Source organism: Camelina sativa, chromosome 6, assembly GCF_030686135.1.
Source record: "Camelina sativa cultivar CO46 ecotype springtype chromosome 6, ASM3068613v1".
NCBI lineage: Eukaryota > Viridiplantae > Streptophyta > Magnoliopsida > Brassicales > Brassicaceae > Camelina > Camelina sativa.
Window position 1 is genome coordinate 3,567,611 of NC_141885.1, and position 26,860 is coordinate 3,594,470.

The following is a 26,860-nucleotide window of genomic DNA, read 5'->3' on the forward strand; positions in this document are numbered from 1 at the left end:
AAAAAAGAATAATGAGCAATCATTCGATTTGATTTGGCTTACAGTATAATTTGTCATAAAAACAACAACAATGGACCATTTTATCACTTCTCCTACAAGCAACTCTACACTATTTTTAATTTAACACATTATTGAATTAAACGTTAATATTTATATTGCCTCTTATTGGTTAGGAAGTGGATAAGATAAAGAAGTCTAATAAAAATTAAATTATTAGTAATACCACAGTTAAGTTAAGACCAAAAATATATTACATTTAAGTGATAGTGATTACTCTTTTTTTTTTTTTTGATTCTTCTTCGTCTTCTACAATATGTATAACACTCGTCTCTCTCTCTTCTACACATTGTTCTTCACGATCCTCACTGTAATCTTCTCCTTCTCCCTCTTCTCCTGAGAGCTCTCTCTTCTATGGCGGTCAAATGTTTCTCTCTCTATCTGATTCTAGCGGCGGTTGTACTCGGCGGCGTTAGCTCCGAGTATATAGAGTACAACACAAAACCGAGAATCGTACCTGAAAAAATCAATGTTCACTTAGTTCCTCACTCACACGACGACGTTGGTTGGCTTAAGACCGTTGATCAGTACTACGTCGGTTCTAATAACTCCATTAGGGTAACTTTATTCACTTAGTTCTCTCTCTATCTGTCTCTTTCCATGGATTCTGCGATTTTATTTAGGGATTTGATTTTGTTATTTGAATTTGATTTTTGAATCAGGGAGCTTGTGTACAGAACGTGTTGGATTCTGTAATCGCTTCGTTGCTTGATGATGAAAATAGAAAGTTTATTTATGTTGAGATGGTAAGATTCAGTTAGAGATATACCAAATCGGGAGATTCTTATTTTATTTTTGATTATTGTCTTTGCTTGATGTAATTAGTTATGGTTGAATGCTGTGTAGGCGTTTTTGAAAGATGGTGGAGGCAACAAAGCAAAGCTAAAAAAGTTAAAGTCAAGAAGCTTGTTGACTCTGGTCAACTAGAGTTCATGTTAGTTTGATTTTGATTTTACTTTCTTTTTTTTTTGGATGTATCACTGATACATCATGTATGTATCTGTTGTTTTTGTTGTGTTGATGTGTGTGTTTATTTATATATAGAAATGGTGGAATGTGTATGCATGATGAGGCGACTCCACATTACATTGACATGATTGATCAGACTACATTAGGCCATCAGTTTATTAAATCTGAGTTTGGTCAGGTTCCTAGAGTTGGTTGGCAGATTGATCCCTTTGGACATTCTGCAGTGCAAGCTTACTTACTTGGAGCTGAGGTATAATATTTTTACATTGTTTGGTTTCGTTAGCTTCAGTATGTGAATGCTTAGCCTATTTATCAGCTCTAATTTTGATTGGACAACCCCTTTGGTTTCTTCTACAGTTTGGCTTTGACTCGCTGTTTTTCGCTAGAATTGACTACCAAGACCGTGCAAAGAGATTAAGAGAGAAAACACTTGAGGTTATTTGGCAAGGTTCTAAGTCCCTTGGCTCTTCTTCACAGGTTAAAAACCAACAAATTGCTCTGCTCAGTCTTGTTCTGTTGTTTCCATTGTTTAGCTGGATTTGTTTCATTGCTGTTTGATGTTACTTGTAGATATTCACCGGTGTATTCCCAAGACATTACGACCCTCCTGATGGTTTCACATTTGAAATAAATGATGTATCAGCGCCAGTCCAGGTAAAAGCAGTTGAACATGCTGTGCTGTATTTGAACTTAGCTTCAACGTGCACTGATGAAGAATGTTGAATATAGGATGATCCTCTCCTTTTTGACTACAATGTTCAAGAGCGAGTTAACGACTTTGTAGCTGCAGCCCTTGCACAGGTAAGATCATACTGTTTTTTTCTTGAAATCAACAACAATAAAAGAAACTTCACTATGATATATTGTAGAATTCAACTTAGATTTCTCTTTTCAAGGTCAATGTAACCAAGACAAACCATATCATGTGGTTAATGGGAACTGACTTCCGTTACCAGTATGCATATTCATGGTTCAGACAGATGGACAAGTTTATACATTATGTTAACAAGGTAAAACTTATAATTTTTATACTAGCAAATTCATATCAATAGGATTTTACTATTGTCAATGTAAAAGATACCAATCTTTATTCCCTTGTCGTCTGCACAATCCAGGATGGGCGTCTCAATGTTCTTTATTCAACACCATCTATTTACACCGATGCAAAATATGCAGCAAACGAATCCTGGCCCCTAAAGACTGATGATTTCTTCCCGTGAGTTTGATAGCTCGAGTTTTACTTTCTACAAATGCAAATACGTGTTGATTAAATAAATAATATATGCACTTGTGCCAGGTATGCGGACAAACCTAATGCATACTGGACAGGGTACTTTACGAGCAGGCCAGCCTTTAAGAAATACGTGAGGGATTTAAGTGGTTACTATCTGGTATGGCCTGATAATTTTTCTAACATTCATAGATTTGTAGTGTCATTTTGCTTCATTCTTACATGGTCTTTTATGTTTTCAAACAGGCAGCTCGACAATTGGAATTCTTGAGAGGTAGGAATAGTTCAGGACCAACAACTGATATGCTAGCCGATGCTTTGGCAATTGCTCAACACCATGATGCAGTTAGTGGTACACAAAGACAACACGTGGCTGCAGATTATGCTCTTAGACTCTCAATGGGTTACCTTCAGGTGTTTCTTTAGTTACACATCTCATGTGTTGTTCATGCAATTTTTATTTCTCTTGTTGGTGCAGCAGTTTAAGAATTTCTCTTTGATCATTACTAGGCGGAGAAGTTGGTTGCCTCTTCCCTTTCCTTTTTATCAGCAGCAAAATCAAGTACTGAAGGGACGAATCCTGGCACAAAATTTCAGCAGGTATTGTGCTTGTTTAAGATATTTCTAGGATTCCAATAATCTATGGCCGTGTACGTTGAGATCAACTTTGAGTGGTAACTAGTTTCGCTTCCACAAAAGATGCTGTAAAGTTTTAGTAAGCTTCTTTGTCATTTTCATGAGCACTTTAATGGCTCAATTTCCAAAGACGTATAGTGTTCTAAGATTCTTATGTTTTGCATCATATTGGCAGTGTCCTCTGCTTAATATCAGTTACTGTCCTGCATCTGAAGCTCGTCTGCCCAGCGGGAAAAGTCTGGTAAATCTGTCAGACATGCTGACTTTTATTGTATGAAGTTTTGGATCTCTTGGTTAGTTGTTCTATCTTCTTTTCACACTACTCTCTCCTTGTAGGTGGTTGTTGTTTACAACTCTCTTGGATGGAAACGAGAGGAAGTTGTCCGAGTTCCTGTAAGTATATATATTTTTTCCCTTGTTTATTATCCAATACTATCTGCCATTCTTCCCAGCATTTACGAAATGTACATGATAATTTCTTTTAGGTGTCATCTGAAAATGTTATCGTGAAAGATGCATCTGGGAAAGAAGTCGTGTCTCAGCTTCTACCTCTTTCAGACATTACATTGAGAATAAGAAATGAGTATGTCAAAGCGTATCTAGGAAGATCACCAAGGAATACTGCAAAACATGTGCTTGCATTTACAGCTTCAGTACCACCTCTTGGGTTCAGCTCGTATGTCATCTCAGACACTGGACGAACATGTATGTTTCAGAATGTGAATTATAGGATCTTGAATACAAGTTCTTGTGTTCTGGCTCGACTAGCCACCATAACAATTGGTTCTCACTGATATCAACAGACGTTTTGTATTTACTTGCATCTCTGTTTTCTAATTTGATTTTAGCGCGTGGACCATCTGCGTCAGATGTTACTTCTGGAAGCATGAATCAAAATGTAGAAGTTGGCCAAGGAAATCTAAAGTTATTCTATTCAGAAGAGGGACTGAAAATGACTCGTTATTTAAGTACAAGAAATCAGGTGTGCCTTTTTTCTTAATCATAACTTCCCTATTTTCCCATTCGAGTATGTTAAAATCATCTGATGTTGATTTGTGGTAAATTTTAAGGTTACTGCAGAACAATCATATGCTTATTACATTGGAAGCAATGGAACTGACAAGGATCCACAGGTAACTCAGTTCTTTATGAGATACAAGTATACAACTTTATCTATATCTCCTTGTCGTGTTTTAAACCGTTCTCTTAACATATATTTATAAGGCTTCTGGAGCTTACGTTTTTCGACCAGATGGTGTGCTTCCAATTAAATCCCAAGGAGAGGTAATACATATACGCTGCATCTAGAACCTTATTTCCTGACCATATGTGAAAATACAAAAGAAAACTAATTGTCTTGCCTGACTCAGGCTCAATTGACTGTTGTTCGGGGGCCTTTGTTTGATGAAGTGCACCAGGATTTTAACTCTTGGATATCACAGGTCATTTTCTCTTGCAAATATTTATTTTTCTAGACTATTTTACTTACAATACAGAAACTATAACTCTTGATTCATCTTGTGATGAGTCTGTTAATTTGCAGATTACCAGAGTGTACAAGGGAAAAAACCATGCTGAAGTTGAGTTCACTGTGAGTGGATCTCTCTTTATCTTCACATGTCTTCGTTTAGAACTGATGAAGACAATTTCAGTCTTATTATTCACTGCTTTCTAGGTTGGGCCTATACCAGCTGATGATGGTATTAGCAAGGAGGTTATCACTAAACTGACAACCACCATGAAGACAAATGGAACATTTTACACAGATTCTAATGGACGTGACTTCATCAAACGGGTATAGATGCAAACTTCATGTGTGCAGTAGTTTTTTATTTTGTAACAACTGTATTGTTTTTGTTTTTTTTGTAACATACTTTGTTATATTTTCTCGCAGATTCGGGACTTCAGAACAGATTGGGACTTGCAAGTGTACCAACCGGTTTCTGGAAACTATTATCCTGTAAGGCATCAAATCCATCTGACATTCCTTCTCCTGATATACTAAGGTCTTGTACTTGACTGAGCCGCATTATCTACCTTTTCCATAACGTATTATTTTCCAGATAAATCTCGGGATATACATGCAAGATAAAACCTCAGAGCTATCGGTGGTTGTGGATCGTGCTGTAGGAGGGTCCAGCTTAGAGAACGGCCAGATCGAGTTGATGCTTCATCGGTCTGTCAACTAACTTTCTCTATATAATCAAGAAAAGCATATATTGTTTTGCTTGTGTTTCACCTCTTTTTGTTTCATTCGTGTAGGAGAATGCAGCATGATGATATAAGAGGTGTTGGCGAGATTCTTAATGAAACAGTCTGTCTCCCTGAAGGATGCAAAGGATTAACAGTAAGCTTAAGTTTTCATATCATTTTTAGCCGTCCAAGTTGCAACGTATCAGCTTTTAAGGGAACATGTAAGAGAGCTTGTTTCCATGGTGGTACTTAGTCGTTTTTTAGCCTAACAAAGAGTTTGGGTAACTTTGAGTTGTTTTGTAGATACGAGGGAAGTTTTATGTACAGATAGATAAACCTGGAGATGGTGCAAAATGGCGTCGAACATTTGGTCAAGAAATTTATTCACCACTGCTTCTAGCATTCACAGAACAGGTTGCTCTTGAAAACGAAACATTTCCTCTCCTCTTTTAGGTAGTGAAGTGAGATTAGGTATTTATTTTTTTGTAGGAAGGAGATAGTTGGATTAATTCACATCAGACGACTTTCTCAGCATTTGAACCGTCATACTCATTACCAAAAAACGTCGCATTACTCACGCTCCAGGTTAGTTGGATTGTGTACTGTATATATGTCAAAGACGTTTTTATTATTTGAGCACACTATGATTAATTTTGACATTTCCAGGAGTTGGAAAATGGGAAAGTTCTTTTAAGGCTTGCTCACTTATTCGAGGTTCTTACTTGTCCTCTCTCTATATGTTTCCACCATTAATTTGTTATGGCTATGTGCTTTTTGGTTGTGGAAATGTAGTTTAACAATTAACACAATGCCGATTAAGATATCAAATGATTAGAGATATTGACAAACTTGGAATACTTAGAAAACCCAAATCTTACAGTTCCAGGAAACCAAAACAATTTATTGTATAGAGTTAGTTCTTAACACAAATATATAGAGTTAGTTATTGTATAGGTGTATTTTTTTACCTAAAATCAAACTGTTTTCAACTTTTCGTGCTTATATTCCAAAAATGCTGACTATGCGGTTAATCCTTGTGCTATGTCATTTTCTGACGACGATTATGTTTGGGTTTTCTGAAAAATCCCATATGTGAAATAAGATGAGACCTGAAGTAATATAGAAGGGACTTGGTCTGGCCCCCAATTACTATTTGGTTTTAAATTGAAAACCCACTAACTTTTGACAGTTTTGCTTTTCTGGAAAATTCTGGGTTACTAAGCAGCGGTTAAAATCTGAAAGTGATATTTATATTCTATCTCTTCTCTTAATGGTTTCATGACTTTCATTGAAGTTGAGTCCTTTTGAGTTACTGTCGTGTTTGTGAAGGTTGGTGAGGATAGTGAGTACTCAGTTATGGCAAAAGTAGAGCTGAAGAAACTATTTCACAACAAAAAGGTACGCCAAAAAACAAGAAGATCCATCCATCTCATATTTGTGTCCTAACAAAAACATATTACTGTTCTATTGTAACTTGTTTGAACAGATAAGCCAAGTGAAAGAGACAAGTCTTTCAGGGAACCAAGAGAAGGCGGAGATGGAGAAGAGAAGGCTAATCTGGAAAGTAGAAGGCTCGGCCGGGGAAGAAGTGAAAAGGGGAGGAGCAATAGACGCGGAGAAGCTAGTGGTTGAGCTAGTTCCGATGGAAATCCGAACCTTCTTAATCAAGTTTGATGATCACATTGAAATGGTTGGTGATAGAGAACAGCAACAATTTGCATACGTTTTGAAATAAGAAACGTTGTTGTTCCTCTTGTTTAAATTTTTAATCAGAAAAGAGAAAACAATTTGAACCAAAAGAGAAAACAATCAGTCGCACAGTCGCACTGGTTTTTAAATAAATCATAAACCACTTCGGTTAACCAAACCGAACTGAGCTGGGTTGTTTGGGGAAAGACGTCCTATTTCCCCCTCGGAACTACCATATCGTACCGAATGTCTCTGGAACTTTGACCTCCTAATAGAACCCCTTCCAACTAATCTTTAACTCCTTCTATTTTCCCCTGAATTCATACTTCTATGTCGATTTCCCCAATTAAATTAACCTTCTCATCTATTTCCCCATCGACATGGATTAACACGGTTTACTGTTTTAGTTAACCGACGGACAAGGTTTATTAACCAAATTAAATCATTTTTAACCAATTGACGATCCGATTACAACCCGATTAGATCACTTAACCTAATCAAACCTAAAAATCAAAAAACCCAAAAATTCCCAAATCGTTTTTTCCCTTTCTCTCTCGACGAACCCTAGATCCGTAAATCGATTTTTCTTTCTTCAAATCGTTTTTTTCTCTCTTGCTCTTGGCTCTTGGGATGACGTTAGTCCCTGTTGTTAATCCACCTATTGGAGTGGAGTTCGACGAGGAAGCTGAGGATCGAGATGAATTTCACATCGATAAGCTTGCGACAGATTTTACAGAAACGGAGGAATCGATTCGTCATAATGTGTACCCAGAAAGTGACGACGAGACTGAGGGTAATGGTCGTGGTGGTGCTTCTCGTGGGGGAACACCGATTGTTCGTGGCGATGGTGTAATGTATAAAGGGCAGAGTTTTCGATAGAGATAGAATCGGGTTTAGGTGTGTTGGTGCTAAGGGAAAATGTCAATGGAAAGTTTATGCTGCGTCTCTTCATAATGAGTCGATGTGGAGGATTACGAAGTACACGAACACCCATGTTTGTGTGCCTAATGGAGACTGTGAGATGTTTAAAGTTCCAGTCATAGCTAGGTTATTTCTTGATAAGATTAGAGAAGAACCGGATTATTACATGCTTTTGAAGATGGAACAGACCATAATGGAGAAGTGGAAGATATCAGCTACGAGGGGTCAATGTCAAGCTGCTAGGAGAAAGGCATTGGCATGGATATCGAGTGAATATGACACTCTATTTGAACGTCTTCGAGACTATGGAGCTGAGATATTGGAAGCAAATCAAAGGTCTGTGGTAGAGATTGATACGGTGAAGAATGATGATGGTCATGATGTGTTTAAGCGGTTCTATGTTTGCTTTGATGTTCTTAGAAAAACATGGAAAAAATCCTGCAGGCCACTAATTGGGGTTGATGGTTGCTTCTTAAAGGAAAAGATCAAGGGTCAGTTGTTGGTGGCTTTAGGAAGAGATTCTGACAATGCTATCTACCCAATAGCCTGGAGTGTTGTTCAGGTTGAGAACACAGATAATTGGAGCTGGTTTGTGAATAGGCTGAAGATAGACTTGGAGTTAGGAGATGGAGATGGTTACATCATGGTTTCTGATCGCCAAAAGGTATTTTTTTTGGTTATGTTTTATGCTTTGTGTGATTTGTGGTAAACCAAAGACATTGTTTCAGTTGGATCAGTTTCTAATGAATTTAACTTTGTTTCAGGGATTGATTAAGGCTGTTGAGTTAGAATTACCAAAGATTGAGCATCGTAAATGTGTTAGGCACATTTATGGTAACCTAAAGAAGATGCATCCAAACAAGAACCAATTGAAGAAAATGCTTTGGGATCTAGCTTGGAGCTACAACACTAGAGATTACGAAGAGAGATTGGAGAGGATTCACGCATACGATAGCAAGGTCCATGAAGATGTCATGAAGACTAAACCAAGAACATGGTGTAGGGCATTCCACAAGATTGGCAGCTATTGTGAGGATGTTGAAAACAACTCAGTGGAGTCCTTCAACAATACAATCAACAAGGCGAGAGAGAAACCATTTGTGGCTATGCTAGAGACTGTTAGAAGGCTTGCCATGGTTCGGATTGCTAAACGGTCTGCTATTTCTCATTCACATGAAGGTTAGTAAGACTACACTCTTATATGCTATTTCTCACTCACATTTATATGTTTATTCATTTATATGTACTCTATATGGTCGGATGTGGCAGGATTATGCACTCCATATGTGACATGTTTCCTTGCTGATGAGCATAAGGCAACTTCTACATGCTTTGTATATCCCAGCACAAATGGAGCGTATGAAGTTTACTTGGGATACGACAAACACCGAGTATGTTTAAATGCCAGAACTTGTACTTGCATGAAGTTTCAGATTTGTGGAATTCCATGCGAACATGCTTATGGACTGATAATCAAGAAGACATTGGTAGCTGAAGGCTATGTGTGTGAATGGTTCAAAACTGCTAAGTGGAGAGAGAATTACACAGACGGGCTTGTTCCACAAAGAGGTCCACGTTTTTGGCCTTCCACTGGGGGTGAAAATGTGTATCCACCTCCAAAGCCGGACGATGAAAAGATCGACAAGAAGAGGAAGAAAGGTGTTAATGAGTCACCTACCAAGAAGCAACCAAAGCAAAAAAAAAAGAATCATGCATTGTGGGATTTGTGGTGCAGCTGATCATAATTGTAGGTACCACCAGAAGAAGAAGAATAAGAAGAATACAACACATGTTAGTTTTCTTTCTAAATTGATTCATTTGTGATACAACAATTGTTCTTTGTTTTATTAAATTATGGGTTATATTTGATTAAATTTGTAGGGTTGAACTCAAGTGGAATCTTCTCAAGGTTGACTCACTCAAGAGAAGTATGTCTCATACAAAACCAACATAGAAAACAACATACAATGTCATCATATTAGCTTAACTAGACCAAAGATAATCATACAACCTAATACTAAAACAATTATCATCCTATTCATCCTGGATTTAAATTCAGCTTTTACATCTTCAATCCTCTCAAATATCTCTTTCTCAAGCTCCATTTCCATCTTCTTCTCAAGCTCCATTTGCAGCTCCATTTGCATCTTCTTCTCAACTTTCATTGTCTCTGATATGAACTCTTTCTTTGTCTCCACCTCATCCAACAAAGCCTCATCGATCCACTTGAAAACGTGATTGTCATTCATAAGCTACACCATGGACAATTCATTTGGTTATCTTTTAGAACCTTATCAATATTCATAAGCCAAATAATAAGTTCTACTTCGTATTACCTTATTTCCAGCTGCATACACACAACGAAAGTATCGTCGATTTGGGTTATGGTTGGATTTTGACATTTTGGCTACAATTGCTTCTCCACACCAACATCTCTTAGGTGCACCAACAACTATTCCTCTTTCGCGGACATTTGTCTACCTGGTCGAAGACCCAGAAATATTACTCATGATTTTGAGAGAAAGAGACAGAAATTTGGATCTTTTCAATTTAGATTTTTAGGGTTCTTAGTGGAGTAAGAATTTGGGGGTTTTCGTTTTAAAAGAGAAGAAGAAGTAGTCGGGTCGGGTTCTAAATGTTACCCGGTTATAAATTGCTTTCATACCGGTTTAAGATGGGTTTCCATCGGGTTTACTAACAAAACCGTGTAAACCCAGGCGGATGGGGAAATAGACATAGAAGTATGAATTCGGGGGGAAATAGAAGGAGTAGATAAGCTGGAAGGGGTTCTATTAGGAGGTCAAAATTCCAGGAACATTCGGTACGATATGGTATTTCTGAGGGGGAAATAGGACGTCTTTCCGTTGTTTGGTTATCGGTTATTTTAAAGTATTCTAGATATGTGCCAAAGCTCAAAGAACATAAAAAAAGAGCTTATGATGATTAGTTACGGACCTTAACTTGAAAAAAAAAATAAACAAAATTTAGTGGATAAATAAATTATGGATAAGTCTCCATGGATTCATTCAAAACAAAGTAAAATTTTCCAAGGTTAGTCTCTTTTCCACCACCAGTTCGGAATTTGCGGCAATAACAAAGTATATTCATACATTAAAATTCATGATTTCCATCCAAACCCATCTACTTAACTTTGACCACATCTTCATTAACCCTAATTTGTCGAGATATGTTTATAATGCTCTGGTTATTATGCTTTGCTTTCGTTATTTTGACATTTTGAACAAGAAAAAAATTCAATATCACAATTAAGTACATCTAGTCTATATATATAAAGTTCACTTTCCTCAGTGCTGCCACGTCATTACCTCTCTTAGTTTAATAAGCCCAATTATTTGACATAGCCTAGTAAACTGTTATTCTTTCTTTGTTTTTTTATTTTTTTAAAGCCCAGTTTCATATATGTTAGCAAATTTTTTTTTTTCTTTTGAACAAAGTATATGTTAGCAAATATGTTAACGTAAAACTGAAAAAAAATAATCAAAAATATTAATTAAGCTAAGAAATATATCTTAGGACACAAACAAAAAATGCGTGTGAATTTTTGTTTTCTTTCTTTTCTTTCTCTCGATCTATCTCTCTCCGAGGAGGACATCACCGTCCTCATCGACACCGATGAATCCTCTACACAGCCCACTGGCAAGAACATCCGCCGTGCGCTTAAGGATCTCATCGGAATCGGATCTGCTGATATTGGCAACGTTCTTGTCGTTCATTACATCGGACACGGGACGAGGCTGCCCGCTGAGACTGGTGAAGACAATGATACTGGCTAAGACGATGATACTGGCTACAACGAGTGTATTGTTCCTTGCACGTGAATTTAGAGGAAAATCAAGAAGCAACCCAGCACTAATTGATGGTCAATGATTCAATCTCACTTTCGATTCTCCAATCTCTTTCTATTGGTACGATTTTATCTTCTTTCGATGCTCCAATCTCTTTTTTTTTGTTCTATTGGTTCGATGCTGCATCTCCATGAATCGATTAGGTTTAGTTCACTTAGTTTAATTAAGGTTAGATTCACAAGATCAGTTCATGCTGCTTGACAATACTATATTAGGTCTGGTTTGGAATGAGAATTATTTAAGATGATTGTAAGATGCAATTGATAGATTATGTCATTTTGTATTAGAAAACATTATTTAGAAGCTTTATTAACTCTGGAGCCTTGTGGATTTTGTTGTAGATGGTCTCCGACAATGAATCCCCAGAAAAATTCTTATTTAGGTAAGTGTCCTTTAGCCAAAACTGGTTCAAAGTTAACTCTTGCATTTTTTGGGTCTATTCTTCTTTTCTTATTAGATGTTCAATTGTTGGTGTAGATGATATTGTACTTGTGGACAAAATTTGCCTCAAGGATTACAAGTTTGTGCGTGGTGATGTTGTAGTGTTCAGGTATGTTCCTTCTAATGCCAAACCACGTTTGAGTCATCCTTTGACAAGAACTATATAATGAGTTTTAGTTGATTACTTGTAATGTTAGTCTCCACTCTCCTGTTAATGTCTTATCCTTGATGGTTAGAGTATTCTTAATCACATATTAACATAGATTTTGAATGTAGATGATGGATATGATGATGTGGTATGGCCTCCCCAAAGAGTTAGCAAGATTGGTCGATAAAGCTAATTGGAAGAAGAAGGAGAATGACAAGGTATGTTTCTTCCTTTTCCAAAAGAAAACTTCCTTCTTCATGTTACATCTATATTTTAATCTCAAATCAGAATTAGTCATCACGTCTCAATGATAACAAACCGTGAATACATTCTTGTATTGGAACAATGGTTTTACCTCATATAGTACTTTTTAGCCTCATTGTGGCTCCGGTTTGCTTGCTGGCTTCGATTTTATGTTTATTTCAGGTGTGGCAAATGGCTTCTCTTTACCATTTGGTTCACACTGCAACTCTTCTTTCTGCACCTAGCACCAAATATCCCAACATTGTAAGCTTTCTCTTGTGTGTTATGCTTCTTGCTTGAAGTTCAAGCTGCTTCTTCTTCCTTTTTAAAGCAAGTTATTTTAAAAAAAATTAAGAACTTTACCATTGGAAGTATATTTTTCAGTTGTATCTTACAAAAGTTATTAGCTTTGAATTTGTACTTTTTCTAATTAAAATAATGTTAACATATTTTCTTACAACTTTACCAATGAAGATGCTCTTAGTTATACATGTTTCATATGTTGTAGGAATAAAACCCTTCTCCAGGTAGCTCCTCTCCGCCGCTGTTGTTGTGCAACCTCAAACGTCCCCTCCCCCCCTCTTTATTCTGTTGTGTGACCTCAAGCATCCCTCACCCTCTTCATTCTTTCTTCCCTCCCTTATCCTCCACACCCTTTCATTGTCTCCATCGTAACGTCTTCCTCTTAAACGATAATTCAAGTCTTTCAATGCTGTCTCATTCAATTGAAGTCCCACTACTTTTTCTTCAATTGGTGCAAGTTGAAGTCCTATATAATGTCCTCTCTTCCAATTTCATGCCTCTTACAATTCCCTTTCTCTCTTAATTTTATCTTTACTTACATGGATTCCACCACCACCACCACCATCGGAGACATTACATTTAACCGGAATAGGAGAAAATCGGCAAGTATCGCCGCCGTCGAGACCATACACATGGCTCTTTTGTTGTGATTTTAATGTCGATATTATTCCTTGAATGAAACAGTTTGTGTGTGTGTACACACTATTTCGTTCTTAACGAAATGGTTTGAGATATTTTTTTTTGTTTGCTTAATAGTTTGCAAAGCTTTTTTTTTGTATTAGGATTAAGAATCCAAAACAAACAATTTTGGTTAGAGTAAAAGGAACCAGAAGGTCATTTTTAATATATTTCGTTAGGATGAGGTTAGACATTAGGAGTTAAACCAAAATCAACAAGTTCATGATAGATAGTTATGGTAATGAAGAAAAAAAAACAGAAATTGAGATTTTAAAACATTTGTCATCAAAAACCACAAACTCATTACTCCAAACACAAAAGCGTTTAGTAAAACACTATTCCCACAAGTTACTAATTAAAAAAATAAATAATAAAAACATTACCTACAACTACATCTAATAAAACCAAATAACAATGGACTGACAAAATGAAAAATAATTTTAATAAACCAGAACTAACTACTAAAGCAAGACAACAACAATTATTATACAAAACTTAACTTCTAATTCTATATTTTATATTTTTATGAAAACAAAAAAAGATCATGATGATTTAAATAAATTTAAAATTTAAAAAATAGGTTACATTTATACAAACCAGAAAAATACACCAAAAGAGCAAAGGACAAAATAAGAACAACATAACTAGACAGAAAGAGAAAAAATACATAACCAAATAACAAACTACCAAAACAACCAAAATAAAACAACCTCATCTAACTTTCGCACGTAACGCGGGTCAAATGCTCGTCTTTTAAATAAACATATAATTTTGGAAATTCCAAGAATCAAAATCGATTAATCATGTAAACCCAAAACTCAATTTTTCTGATGGGATTGAAATTTAAGTTTAAAAACTCACAAGACAACAAACAATCAGTAAAATGACACTCAAACTAAAAAACCCATATCAAATTTCACATGATCTGAAGATTTTTCTTACTTTGGATCTCTACCCTTGTCAGAATGGTTCTTGTCATCGGCTTCTTTATTAACTTTCTACATATCTTTCGTTGATGCGCGGAGAGAGAGAGAATTCACAAGACAACAAACAATCAGTAAAATAACACTCAAACTAAAAAAATCCATATCAAATTTCACATGATCTGAAGATTTCTCTTACTTTGGATCTTTATCATTGTCAGAATGGTTCTTGTCATCGGCTTCTTTATTAACTTTCTGCATATCTTTCGTTGATGCGCGGAGAGAGAGAGAGAGAGAGAGAGAGAGGGAGAGAGAGAGAGAGAGAGAGGGTTAGAAGGAGTGAAGGGTAATATGTAATTAAACTTGAGAAAAATATATGAGTAGTAGAAAGTAGGTGTAGTGGTGAATAGTTTTAGAGAAAGTGAGTGTGGGTGCAAAATTCTCTAAAATGACAAATGGATACTGTATAATCTAAAAATTCATAAAAAATATAGCAATATGTATCTTAAAATATAGAAAATGCAAAATATAATGGAGGTAGAGTGAGTGTGGGTGCAAAATTCTCTAAAATGAATCCGCACACTAACATGAATCAACTGTGGTCCGTATATCAGGTGTTTGCAAGTTGCAACTGTGATCTATTTTACCATTGGTTCAAGTTTAAACAGTAAAACTTTTAAACATCACGTGAATAAAACGGTTTTTATTGTTTGGTTAAAATTATAATTTGTTACGACTTTCAAGTTTCAAACAGGGAAAAATTATAATTTGTTACGACATGTGTTGTTGACAAAGAACCGAATACCAAAAAGTACAAACGATGGTTATTACCAAAAAGTTTTTTTTTATCCTTAAATTTCCATGTCCATCTTGCCTTCACCGCATAACCAAGGTCACAATTCGTCTTCTTCTGATACATATTCCTCTCTAAACCCTAGCTCTGACCATGGCGACAACTCTTCTTCTCTCTCTCCACTTCCCAATTCTTCTGGTAAACAAAGAAAATAGTGTTAATCTAAGTAAAGGTATTTAGGTCAAAACATCCCAAGTTTTGAAAATAGATAAAAAGGTTAGATTTAGTACGTCTCTAGTCCTTAGATTTTGTACTCAGTTTCATAAAAATCTAAACAACATAGTCGTAGACATTAGAAACGTAGACCAATTCTTTATATCCCTAAATGTAAGACCACTTTGCTGTTGGTTGGATATATCCCTTTTCTATATATATATATATATAGTCATATATAGACTCTATCTTATAGCTAGTAGATGTGTACATATAAATCAGTTTCAAGAAAGTGGTGTAGGCGTGTATACGTTAGGCGCTCAGCAGATGTCTGAACTACCGCCGGAACCGTATAAAATTACATAATATTATTTTTAATATATATTTATAATTTTTAACTGTATATATTTAAAATTTAAGTTTTATATTCATATACATATTTATAAATGTACATATGTTATTAATCTAAATTAAATAAATACATTTTTCTAATTTTAGTTTATGATTTTTTTTTCTTTTAACATATATTTTTACCTAATTTTATATATAATATCATATTTTATATTGTAAACGCGTAAAAACGCCTAAACTCCGACTAAGTGTTCTAGTCGCTGGTTTATCGTCCACATACCGTCTAGCGATTTTTTGAACACTGATATATATCCATCGAGATCTTCTTTTTTGAGATCCTTCCTTGTTTGTACTCTATGTATATAAAGATTGTACATTGTTAATTTGTTATGTATAAATATACTACAATTTTACAAATTCTATAGTAGTCAACTAAAGATAGATCGATTCTTACAACTTACAAGGTTTTGGAAACAATTTGATTGCCTCCACCGTCACTTACCGCGGATTCTCTCGTTTCGGTGACCATGTCAAACATCACCCTATTAAGTATTAGCAAATATCAATAATCTCAAATGTATTCTTTTAATATTTTCTAGATTCTTTATTTTAGATATATGTACAAACCCGGCCCATTGAGATCATTCTTAATTAAGATACTCTATGAATTTATACATGCACAAATCTCTATTAGCTCTTGATAGCTATTACAATTTTCTAGATGTTTTCTTAAGAAAAATCCTACGTTCTATAACTAGCCATATCTATCTAGTAGTTCCTTTAAAAAAAAAAAGAGTGGATCTAAATTTTAACAGAATTTGATATCTACTCACTCGTACGTAAACCGGACCAAATTCACTTTACATACTATGTACGTACATAACGTTTTAATAGTTAGTCTCATGTTTGTGGTACACTTTAAAATAAAATAAAAAATCTATTCATGTATTGTCGGTTTCAGTCGTCAATTGAACATGCAACAAGCTCGTGTTTTCATTTAAATCACTCAAGATAATTGTGTAGAATTGAAAATAACACATGATCTTGACCATAACAGTTACGTAGTTATTCTAAAAGGGATATTTTTAATCGTTTTTATACCATATTTTGGGAATGTTATTAGTAATCTACATATACTTTTAACTTTCTCATCGTAGAATCTTTGCAAGTATGTGTACACACGCTAGATTTTTCTTGTGGTGACTAATCTCTGATTAATAAAATAAATTTGCAAACATGGTGCAGTTCCATTTTAAAACTTAAGACAATATCGTCTGAAGTCATAGTAACAAACTAACAAATGCTACGATTTTGTGAACTTTCACGAAATAGCAAATCAACCGTCCACATATACACTACGACATTGTAAAATTACTGAAACACGTGTGATATCGCCATATTGGCATACCAAAAAGACTAAGAAGTTTCCAATGTCAACAGTAGCAATGGAGAGGAGATCCTAACTTATTGAGACCCATAAAGACTAATGTAACAGGTTATGGTCTCTAGTCCACAAGGAATTGTATATATATGCACGGCCGGAACTTTTTAGTTAACGTACAAACAAAGCCAAATTTGTGATACTTGAAGATATATAAATCCTAGGGTGAATGTCATGAAAACCCATTTTGGGGTGTGAGTTCTGTCACAAAAACCCACTTTCCACTCATGGTATACTTTCCCAAGTTTTTTGCTTATATGTCCATTTTCCTTTTACATTTTTGTCCTTACTAACAACTTACCTCTCTTTCTCTCCTTCTTTTCTCTCTTTTTCTCTTCTTTTTTGTTGTTAACAATTTAACAAAGTAAAATATATTTATTTGTTATCATAAAACAAATTTTCTATTTATTTATATAAAATATGTTATGATTATATATTTTCTACATTTTAAGATACATATTGCTATATTTTTTATGAATTTTTAGATTATACAGTATCCATCAGTCGTTGAACATTTGTTCAATTATAAGTGGATAATCAATTGCAGTATTGTTAATAGATAGTTACTTGTGTTTATTCATACAAAATATACATACATAAATACAAAATATACATACATAAATTTGGTTAGATCTTTATCCATAGCATATTATCCATAACACAACATAGACCAAATAAGTACAAAACCCTTTAATTCTAAATTTTAAATCCTAGAACATAAACCTTTGAACCTAAAACCAAAACTATTCACTTTAAAAAAAAAAACAAAGTTTAGTGGATAGAAAAACTGTGGATAGGTCTCCATGGATTTACAAAGCATATCTAGACATTAAGCTGAAGAATAGCAGTTGAATGGTGGCTATGGATGTGATCATGTGGATATTTTTTTGTGGATACCAATGTAGACAGACCAAAGAATCATCATACAACATCCACACAATTAAATCCATAGACACCGTGAGCTCCTTGCTTCATATTTTGTGTTGGTCCAGAAACATATACACTCATAAGTGGTTAATAAACAAAATAAAAATTAACAACATTGATTTATTTAGAACATTGAATATCAATCATGTGGATTAGTAGTTATGGATACTTATCTTATAATATCTTGCTCATTCTTTACATGAGCAGAAATTTGTCCAAGATAAATTAGCCACATAGATTTCTTTTAGCTAAATGTTTTTGTACTATTTTTCAGCTAGAAGTAGGTATATTAGAACTTATAAGTGTCACTAGAAGCATACTACACAATAAACATGGTCATTATTAAGTCTCAAAGCCTATCCACCAAATTCTGACCACGTGGACAAGCAATCCAGATGAAATTTATTGACAAGTTTGTTGCATGTTCAAACATCACTATAGTTTAGCCACTTAGATGTCTTTTAGCCAAATGTTTTTGTACTATTTTTAAGCTAGAATTAGAGATATTAGAACTTAGAAGTGTCACTAGAAGCATACTACACAACAAACATGGTCATTATTAATCTCTAAGCCTATCCACCAAACTCTGACCACGTGGACAAGCAATCCAGATGAAATTTATTGACAAGTTTGTTGCATGTTCAAACATCACCATAGTTTAGGGTTTATACTTTAGATGGTATATAGATTCAATGTCTATGTTTTGAGTTCAAGTTGTATTGTCTAAGGTTCAAGGTGTAGGATTTAGGGGTTAAGGTTGAAAGTTTAGGTTTAGGTATGTGGATGATGTGTCTATATTTTTAATTCATGGTTTAGGATTTTGGGTTCAAGGTGTATGGTTTAGGGTTTAGGATTTAAGATTTAGGGTATAAGGTTTACGTTTTTGGGCTTATATGGATTTAGTGTCTATGTGGTGTTAGGATTTAATATTTAGGGTATAAACCCTAAACCCTAAACCCTAAACCCTAAACCCTAAACCCTAAACCCTAAACCCTAAACCCTAAACCCTAAACCCTAAACCCTGAACCCTAAACCCTAAACCCTAAACCCTAAAAGAAATCCTTCTAGCTGAAAAATAGTACAAAAACATTTAGCTAAAAGAAATCTATGTGGCTAATTTATCTTGGACAAATTTCTGCTCATGTAAAGAATGAGCAAGATATTATAAGATAAGTATCCATAACTACTAATCCACATGAATGATATTCAATCTTCTAAATAAATCAATGTTGTTAATTTTTATTTTGTTTATTAACCACTTATGAGTGTATATGTTTCTGGACCAACACAAAATATGAAGCAAGGAGCTCATGGTGTCTATGGATTTAATTGTGTGGATGTCGTATGATGATTCTTTGGTCTGTCTACATTGGTATCCACAAAAAAATATCCACATGATCACATCCATAGCCACCATTCAACTGCTATTCTTCAGCTTAATGTCTAGATATGCTTTGTAAATCCATGGAGACCTATCCACAGTTTTTCTATCCACTAAACTTTGTTTTTTTTTAAAGTGAATAGTTTTGGTTTTAGGTTCAAGGGTTTATGTTCTAGGATTTAAAATTTAGAATTAAAGGGTTTTGTACTTATTTGGTCTATGTTGTGTTATGGATAATATGCTATGGATAAAGATCTAACCAAATTTATGTATGTATATTTTGTATGAATAAACACAAGTAACTATCTATTAACAATACTGCAATTGATTATCCACTTATAATTGAACAAATGTTCAACGACTGATGGATACTGTATAATCTAAAAATTCATAAAAAATATAGCAATATGTATCTTAAAATGTAGAAAATATATAATCATAACATATTTTATATAAATAAATAGAAAATTTGTTTTATGATAACAATAAATATATTTTACTTTGTTAAAGTGTTAACAACAAAAAAGAAGAGAAAAAGAGAGAAAAGAAGGAGAGAAAGAGAGGTAAGTTGTTAGTAAGGGTAAAAATGTAAAAGGAAAGTGGACACATAAGCAAAAAACTTGGGAAAGTATACCATGAGTGGAAAATGGGGTTTTTTATGACAATATTTTAGGAAAAAGTGGGTTTTTATGACATTTGCCCTAAATCCTAAACCTTTCACGATGGCGACAACTCTTCTTCTCTCTCCACTTCCCACTCTTGGCGTCCTTCTTATGCTAAACAAAGAAAATAGAGTGTTAATTTAAGTAAAGGTATTTAGGTCAAAACATCACAAGTTTTAAAAATAGATACTTTAGATAAGATTTAGTACGTGTCCAGTCCTTAAGATTTTGTACTCAGTTTTATAAAAATGTATTTGGAGGATTATCAAGATCAGCACGTGTAAGTAAAAGTTGGTGCAGAAATGATCCAATGTATTTTGAAAATGTGCTTTTCACAGAGTTGATTATACGCTTGAAATACGCGTCTTTATTAACTCATGACCGTAACTGTAATTTAATAAGGCTGATATGATGAAAGCCTTGTTTCTCCCACCTGATCAAGATAGCTAAAGCTATCTAGTGACTCGTTAATTTAATTGGACAACACCATTTATAACTTAGGACTAATATACCAAACCAGGCAATATATAGACTAGAAGTCTTTTTTTTTTGTCATCTGGTTTTTCCATTCATATGAGAAGGGATTACATAGTGTAGCTTTGTAATCTAATCAAAAGCTACTAAAGACAAGTGATTTAAACAAAATCAGCTTAACCTTCCAAAAAATAGGCTCTAACAAGTTAGCCATTAAGGGAGAAGGAAACCTAATCCTAAAGAGAGGGAAAGAATCTCTCAGATTCAAAGAGTTCATGTAACCACCTGAATGATCCCATGGATACATAAGATTGCAAGAATGCAAGATCAGGAACACTTTGAGCTATGAGAGAGGCACCTCTATTTGATTCTGGTTTCTCTAATTGGACACTCCAGTCTTGTATTCTAGTTAGTTGTAGAAGCATTTCTGATTGTTGATGAGCGTAAGATGGTCAAGCTTTTGGTCTGTTTATCGCACCAGTCAGTATAGGTGATTCAGAAGCGAAGATTATTTTCGAGACTTTGTGGCTATACATGCTTTGAGCAGCCCATAAGAAACTCTGAAAATCTGCATCCTCTTTGTTCAAAGAGTTAGCCAATGCTTTTCTGCTGTGTAGCAGAACTGAACCTCTTTCATCCCTAAGAACCCAAGCTGCACCAGAAACCGAGTTCTTTTTTACTCTTGACGTGCCTATGTTGCACTTTAACCAACCAGCAGGTGGTGGTTTCCATTTTGTCACATCCCATAATTCCTCGGTTTCTTCCTCTATTTCGCATTCCATATCTACTTGTTGAGACAAACTCCATTGTTCAGCGTCCTCTCTAATCTTTAGAACTGTGTCTAGAGGATCAAACATTTTTGCTTCAAAAAAGAAGGAGTTTCGGTTCTTCCACAGTCTCCATAGAATCCATGGGAATAACCTTCTAATCTCAATATCAATTGAAGAGATTTTTGCTATTGTGTTCAAGTAGTGGAAATTTGAATGCACTGAGAGCTCATCAAAACCATTGGGAGGTGCAGGGAAATTAGATAGAGTTCATACTTGTCTCGCTAGTGTGCAAGTAAACCACACATGGTTGATTGACTCTCCCTCTACTCCACAAATCTGACATCTAGAGTCAAGTTTGATTCCTCTTTTCGATATCAGATCGGTCACCGGTAAAGCATCACTAACGGCTCTCCAGAAGAAGACTTTTATTTTCGGAACTGTTTGAGTCGACCAGACCTTGTTTTTGATGTCATTGAGCGTTGGTTGCATCTGAGCTTCCTCAAGCAGTTCTGAATTCTTTAAAGAGTTAGCTAGCCAATTACCTGATTTGACTGTGTACTCTCCACTCTTCGTATGGTCCCAACACCAAAAGTCATCCTTGTTGATAACCGGTTTCTGCTTTTTGATGCATTCTATATCATTGGGTATGAAAATGGAATCCAAAGTCTCGTTGTTCCAAGTTCTTGAGTCATGGTCGACCAAGTCCGATACCTTTAAGCCCCAATCAAAAAGAGAATTTTTCTTGTATGGAGCTCGCCAGCCATTATCAAAGATCCATGGATCCCACCATACCTGAACAGATTTCCCATTTCCGATTTTCTTCTTCAGGCCTTTTTTCAACAGGTCTCTACCATGTAATATGCTTCTCCAGCCAAAGGATGGTCTATCCCCACAACCCGCTTCTAGAAACTCAGTATCGACACAATATCTGCTTTTTAAAACTCTAGCAAAGAGGCAATTGGGTTCTTGGAGGATTCTCCAAGCTTGTTTAGCTAACAAGGCTTGGTTGAAAGCTTCCAGATCTCTGAAGCCCAAACCTTCATTCTCTTTTGACAGACACATCTTCTCCCAGCTCACCCAATGAATTTTTTTCCTATGTTCAACTGCATTCCACCAGAAATCGGACATTGCACTTGTAAGATTGGACACAGTAGTCTTTGGCAGTTTGAAACATGACATTGCGTAAACCGGTGTCGCCATTGCAACTGCCTTGAGCAAGATCTCTTTACCACCAAGCGACAAGGATCTAGCAAACCAACCTGAGAATCTGGTCTTTAGCTTTGCTTTTATGTAGTCCACGAGCTGGATTTTCGAACCACTAAAACACTCAGGAAGGCCTAGGTAGGTTCCAGCTCCTCCTTCAGCAAAGATTCCAAACAGTTCTTGTAATGCAAATTTCTTGCCAACCTCACCCTTATCTCCAAAGGTGATCGAAGATTTGATAACATTCACTTGCTGACCTGATGCATCACCATAAACTTTTAAAATGTTCTTTAAAGCACTACATTGAGCAGAATCCGCCTTACAGGGGAATAAACTGTCGTCTGCAAACAGCAAGTGATGAACCGAAGGACCATCCTCCAAGAATTGGATACAATTTATAAGACCCTGAGCTTCTGCCTTGTTCATTAGATGTGTCAATCCTTCTGTACATAAAACAAAAAGAAAGGCCGATAAGGGGTCTCCTTGCCTCAACCCTCGTTCTGGGATGATCATGCCGAAGGGTTGATCATTGATCAAAACTGTGAAGGTGACAGTGGTCACACAACCCATGATCCACTGAATCCATTGATGACCAAAACCTAAAGCTCGAAGCAGAGTCTCCAGATATTTCCATTCTGCTCTGTCAAACGCTTTAGACATATCAGATTTGATAGCCAAGAACTCCTTTGATATGGTTTTATCTGTTCTCAAAGCATGTATCAATACATGTGCTATCAAGATATTGTCAGAAATGAGCCTCTCCGGGACAAATGCAGATTGGTTAGGAGAAACTATTTCTTGCAACAGAGGTTTGAGCCGTCTTATAAGGATTTTGGATATAATCTTGTAGAGTATTGAACAGAGGCTGATAGGTCTCAAGTCTGTCATATGCTCTGGGTTCTCTATTTTTGGCAGCAAACATAGTTGGGTGTAATTCCATTCAACTGGTAAGATACCAGTTAGAAAGAAAGCTTGAACCTCTTTAGTGACATGATTGCCTATAATCCCCCAATATTTTTGAAAGAAAAAACCAGTGAATCCATCTGCTCCAGGAGCACTTGATGGTTTGATGGCAAAGACAGCCTCTTTCACCTCTTCTTTAGAGACAACTCTGCACAAACGCTCATTCATCGATTCAGTTACTATAGGCTGGAAACCTTGAAAGAACTCCTCATAAGACTCTGGGTTTGATGTTGTGAAAAGATCCTGGAAATAAGCAACTGCCACTGAGCCCTTAAACGCCTCCAATTTCTGAGCATTGTCGTTAACATCAATCAACCTTTCTAGCCTTATTTTCCTCCTATTTGCTTTGACTGCTGCATGGTAGAACTTAGTGTTCTTGTCACTTGACTTTGACCATTCTTGCTGAGATTTCTGTTTCTAGTAAGTATCCTCTTCTTTATATGCTTGACTAAGTTTTTTCTTCAAACTTCTCACTTTGAAAGTATTTGGGAACCCAGAAGACTGTTCCACCTCCAAACTGAGTTGAAGTTGAGAGATCTGTGTTAAGGCATTTGTGTTGTTATCCTTTTTCCATTTACTTAGAGCTTTTCTGCAGTTTATGAGCCTCTCTGATACTACACCATTCCTCCTAGTAGTCGTAGAGTTCCAAGCCAGCGTGATAGCCTTTTTAACATTCGGTTTGTTAAAACACCTCTTGTCAAACCTAAAGTTACCTCTGTACGGCTCCTTGACAGATGATAGCTTGACCAAAACAGGGCGATGGTCTGATCCTCTCTTCTCCATAAAAGTTTGATTGGAGAGAGGAAATTTTTTGAACCATTCCTTGTTTCCAAAACATCTGGCTAGCTTGCTTTGAATCCACAATGGTCCTCTCATACCTCCCCAGGTGAACCCATTTCCATAACTATTTAAATCAGCCATCTGACAGTTTCCAAGCATGTCTTTGAAAGGAAGGAAAGAAGTATCACCTTTTTTGGGTCCTCCTAGCTTTTCACCATTATGAAGGATGTCATTAAAGTCACCCATCATGCACCAAGCCTCTGATCTTTGAATAACGATTCTTGTCAACCTCTCCCACACTTTTGCTCTTTCACTGACAACTGGGTCACCATATATACAAGAGACAAAAAACTCCACCGAGCCAAACTGTACACTGAAGTCAATTAGATTCTTATCGAAAAACTTAATATCTACACTGGCTCCCTCCTTCCAAAACAAAGCAAGACCTCCACTTAAACCCACTGGATTTACGGTAAACACCCTCTTGTAATCCAACCAGCTTTGTAAATCTACTACTACATTACTATTATTTTTAGTTTCCATCAAGAACAGGATCTCTGGGAAATGTTCTTTACACATCTCCTTGAGACGAAGAATTGTCAGATCATGGAACCGTCCCAGTCCCTGGAAATTCCAACTGATCATTGTCATTAACACTTGGATCCTTTGGGGCTACCTCTTTGTTTGTGCGCTTAGCGACTTTTGATGGAATTATAGCTTCATCCGCAGCTTTCCTCTGCGGGGTGATCTCTAAGTAACTTCTTTACCCCCACCCAAATTAATGACCGTATTTTTCTTCCTTTGAGCTCTGTATGGTCTTCTTCTCTGTTTAGACTTATTCAGGATAGTCTCGGAGCAACCAGCCTCAGAGAGACCCGCATTGAAGACCGTAGGATTATCCTGATAATACATCGAAGAACCATAGAGCACAGAATTAATCCCTCCATCTGATTGTGTTATACCAAGTTCGGGTACCATAGGTGTCCCACCAGCCAAAGATCTAGAAGAATCATTGCATCCCACCCTTGAAAGGATATTACCAGAATTACTTGACTGAAGTGACTCGCTAGAGTAGCCAAAAACTAACCCTTTCTGCTTGTTTACATCGGAAGATACCAACGGAGGGGGCTCCAGCCTAACCACTAATTTAGCTCTCAGCGGATCATTCTTAAGATCCTCAAGGGAGGACTTGATCTTTTCATTCTTCTCTATCCTTTCAGAACCTTCTGAACCTCTCATATACTTACTCATTTCCTCAATTACTTCCGCTGCCATTCTTATTCTACCTGTAATCGGATCAATACCCACTTGATCATCCCTCAAAACACCGAACAGGGGATCCGCGACAGGAATTAAACGGTTCGCGGCCTGAGACTCTTTGTTCTTATGATTCATTGTTTCCTTCTGCCCAAGCAGTTCTTTTAGCTTAACCGGACATTTGCCTTGTTCATGAGTTAATCTTTGACAGGTGAAACAGCGTTTTTGAATTCTTTCAAAGTCAAAGAAGATTGTGGTTGAACCTCCTTTGAAATTTACTACCTTTGAGCGACGTAGAGGTTTAGAGACATCAAACTTAACCTTCACCCTCACATAGTCGTTTATCTGTGGTTGAGCTGGATCAAAGGCTACCTCAAGAACCTGACCAATGATTTCCCCCAAAGCTGTGATAGCTTGCGTAGTGAAGTGATTCACCGGTATATTTCTGATTTGGACACATACCGGTAGATACTTCAAGTAGTCCTCCGGAGGATTCTCCACCCATCTATCAATAACAATCGACCATTTGTTGAAAGTATGAGCTCCCTTTTCCAGAATTCTATCCAAATCATGCTCATGCTGAAAGACGAACTGAAAGTTCTCCTTCGACAAAGCCACTCCCATGACCCTGTGATACAGCTGCCACTTCCTTGATAGATCTCTGACAAGATTAGAAACTGATTGACAGTCTGGGTTAAGAACCTTACCCATCAGACTGAAAATGTTTTTCTCACTTGAGCAATACTCAGGAAGATCCGACATAGTGAAAGGAGTCTCCTCTTCTTCTTCCAGAGACATTCCAAGCAGCGCCTTATCTAAGCTCACCGACATCTTACAGGTAAAACAATCAACCAGAACTTGAAGAACTCTAATTCTCACTTTTCGCAGAATAAAGTAGATCTGAAGAAGAACCCTAATCGCGAAACAGGAACTGTAGAAGGTTAAAAGACCAAACCAACTAGAAAAGAGTACTAAACGGGTACGACTCTTGCTTTGAGGGAAGTTTTACCCTAGTCAAAAGCTCCAAGATTCAAGAGTGAAGACACTAAATGAACTAGAGAGTCCTAAAACAATTTCTACCTCCCGTCTCGAAAGATCTAATATACTGGATATAGACTAGAAGTCAATCAGGATTAGGGTTCAAGAATATACTGGATATAGACTAGAAGTCTAAACATTCAAAATATTTAACTTTCTCGTTCAACAAATATTTCTCTACCAAACAGCAGTCAATCAGGAATCAAGGATTAAACATATAATACGTATACGTTTCTTTGTTTTATGAAGAGATGAGAGTGTTTCTAGTTTCTACTATATACATTGCGCCAAACTTCTTCTTCTTTATAT

The 26,860-nt window shown here is 36.1% G+C and overlaps 3 protein-coding genes and 1 long non-coding RNA gene across 4 annotated transcripts; 3 read left to right on the forward strand and 1 right to left on the reverse strand.

Moving 5' to 3' along the window:
• The first annotated feature begins 297 nt into the window (after positions 1-297).
• Positions 298-6,017, forward strand: LOC104790307 (alpha-mannosidase At3g26720). Its single transcript, XM_010516031.3, is given in 28 exon segments — positions 298-615; positions 720-813; positions 904-991; positions 1,102-1,276; positions 1,384-1,503; positions 1,597-1,680; positions 1,756-1,827; positions 1,923-2,036; positions 2,142-2,242; positions 2,324-2,417; positions 2,504-2,671; positions 2,768-2,857; positions 3,069-3,134; positions 3,230-3,286; positions 3,379-3,598; positions 3,742-3,875; positions 3,964-4,026; positions 4,118-4,177; positions 4,264-4,335; positions 4,437-4,484; positions 4,569-4,688; positions 4,788-4,853; positions 4,957-5,069; positions 5,156-5,240; positions 5,390-5,500; positions 5,576-5,671; positions 5,753-5,815; positions 5,818-6,017. Coding segments are annotated over 28 exon segments (2,844 nt in total). The 5' UTR covers positions 298-411; the 3' UTR covers positions 5,884-6,017.
• Positions 6,018-7,736: 1,719 nt separating this feature from the next.
• LOC104793925 (uncharacterized) lies at positions 7,737-9,435 on the forward strand. The gene is made up of 3 exons (XM_010520346.3): positions 7,737-8,360; positions 8,461-8,875; positions 8,966-9,435. Exons 1-3 carry the CDS (start codon positions 7,737-7,739, stop codon positions 9,433-9,435), a joined length of 1,509 nt encoding a protein of 502 aa, XP_010518648.3.
• Positions 9,436-11,229: 1,794 nt separating this feature from the next.
• LOC104790308 (uncharacterized) lies at positions 11,230-13,543 on the forward strand. Its single transcript, XR_768672.3, has 6 exons — positions 11,230-11,622; positions 11,904-11,944; positions 12,040-12,112; positions 12,280-12,369; positions 12,578-12,658; positions 12,903-13,543. It is a non-coding gene; the product is annotated as an uncharacterized LOC104790308 (long non-coding RNA).
• Positions 13,544-24,908: 11,365 nt separating this feature from the next.
• LOC147942214 (uncharacterized) lies at positions 24,909-26,344 on the reverse strand (the record flags this gene model as incomplete). Its single annotated transcript, XM_087455978.1, has 2 exons — positions 25,043-26,344; positions 24,909-24,992 (listed from the first exon to the last, which is right to left on the reverse strand). Coding segments are annotated over exons 1-2 (1,386 nt in total), but the record flags the coding sequence as incomplete, so codon positions are not given.
• Positions 26,345-26,860: the final 516 nt, after the last annotated feature.

Coding starts and splice junctions, on each gene's coding strand:
- LOC104793925 (XM_010520346.3), top strand. CDS start 7,737: ATGTGGAGGATTACGAAGTACACGAACACCCATGTTTGTGTGCCTAAT. Junction 8,361..8,460: donor TGGTTTCTGATCGCCAAAAG/GTATTTTTTTTG, acceptor ACTTTGTTTCAG/GGATTGATTAAGGCTGTTGA. Junction 8,876..8,965: donor TATTTCTCATTCACATGAAG/GTTAGTAAGACT, acceptor CGGATGTGGCAG/GATTATGCACTCCATATGTG.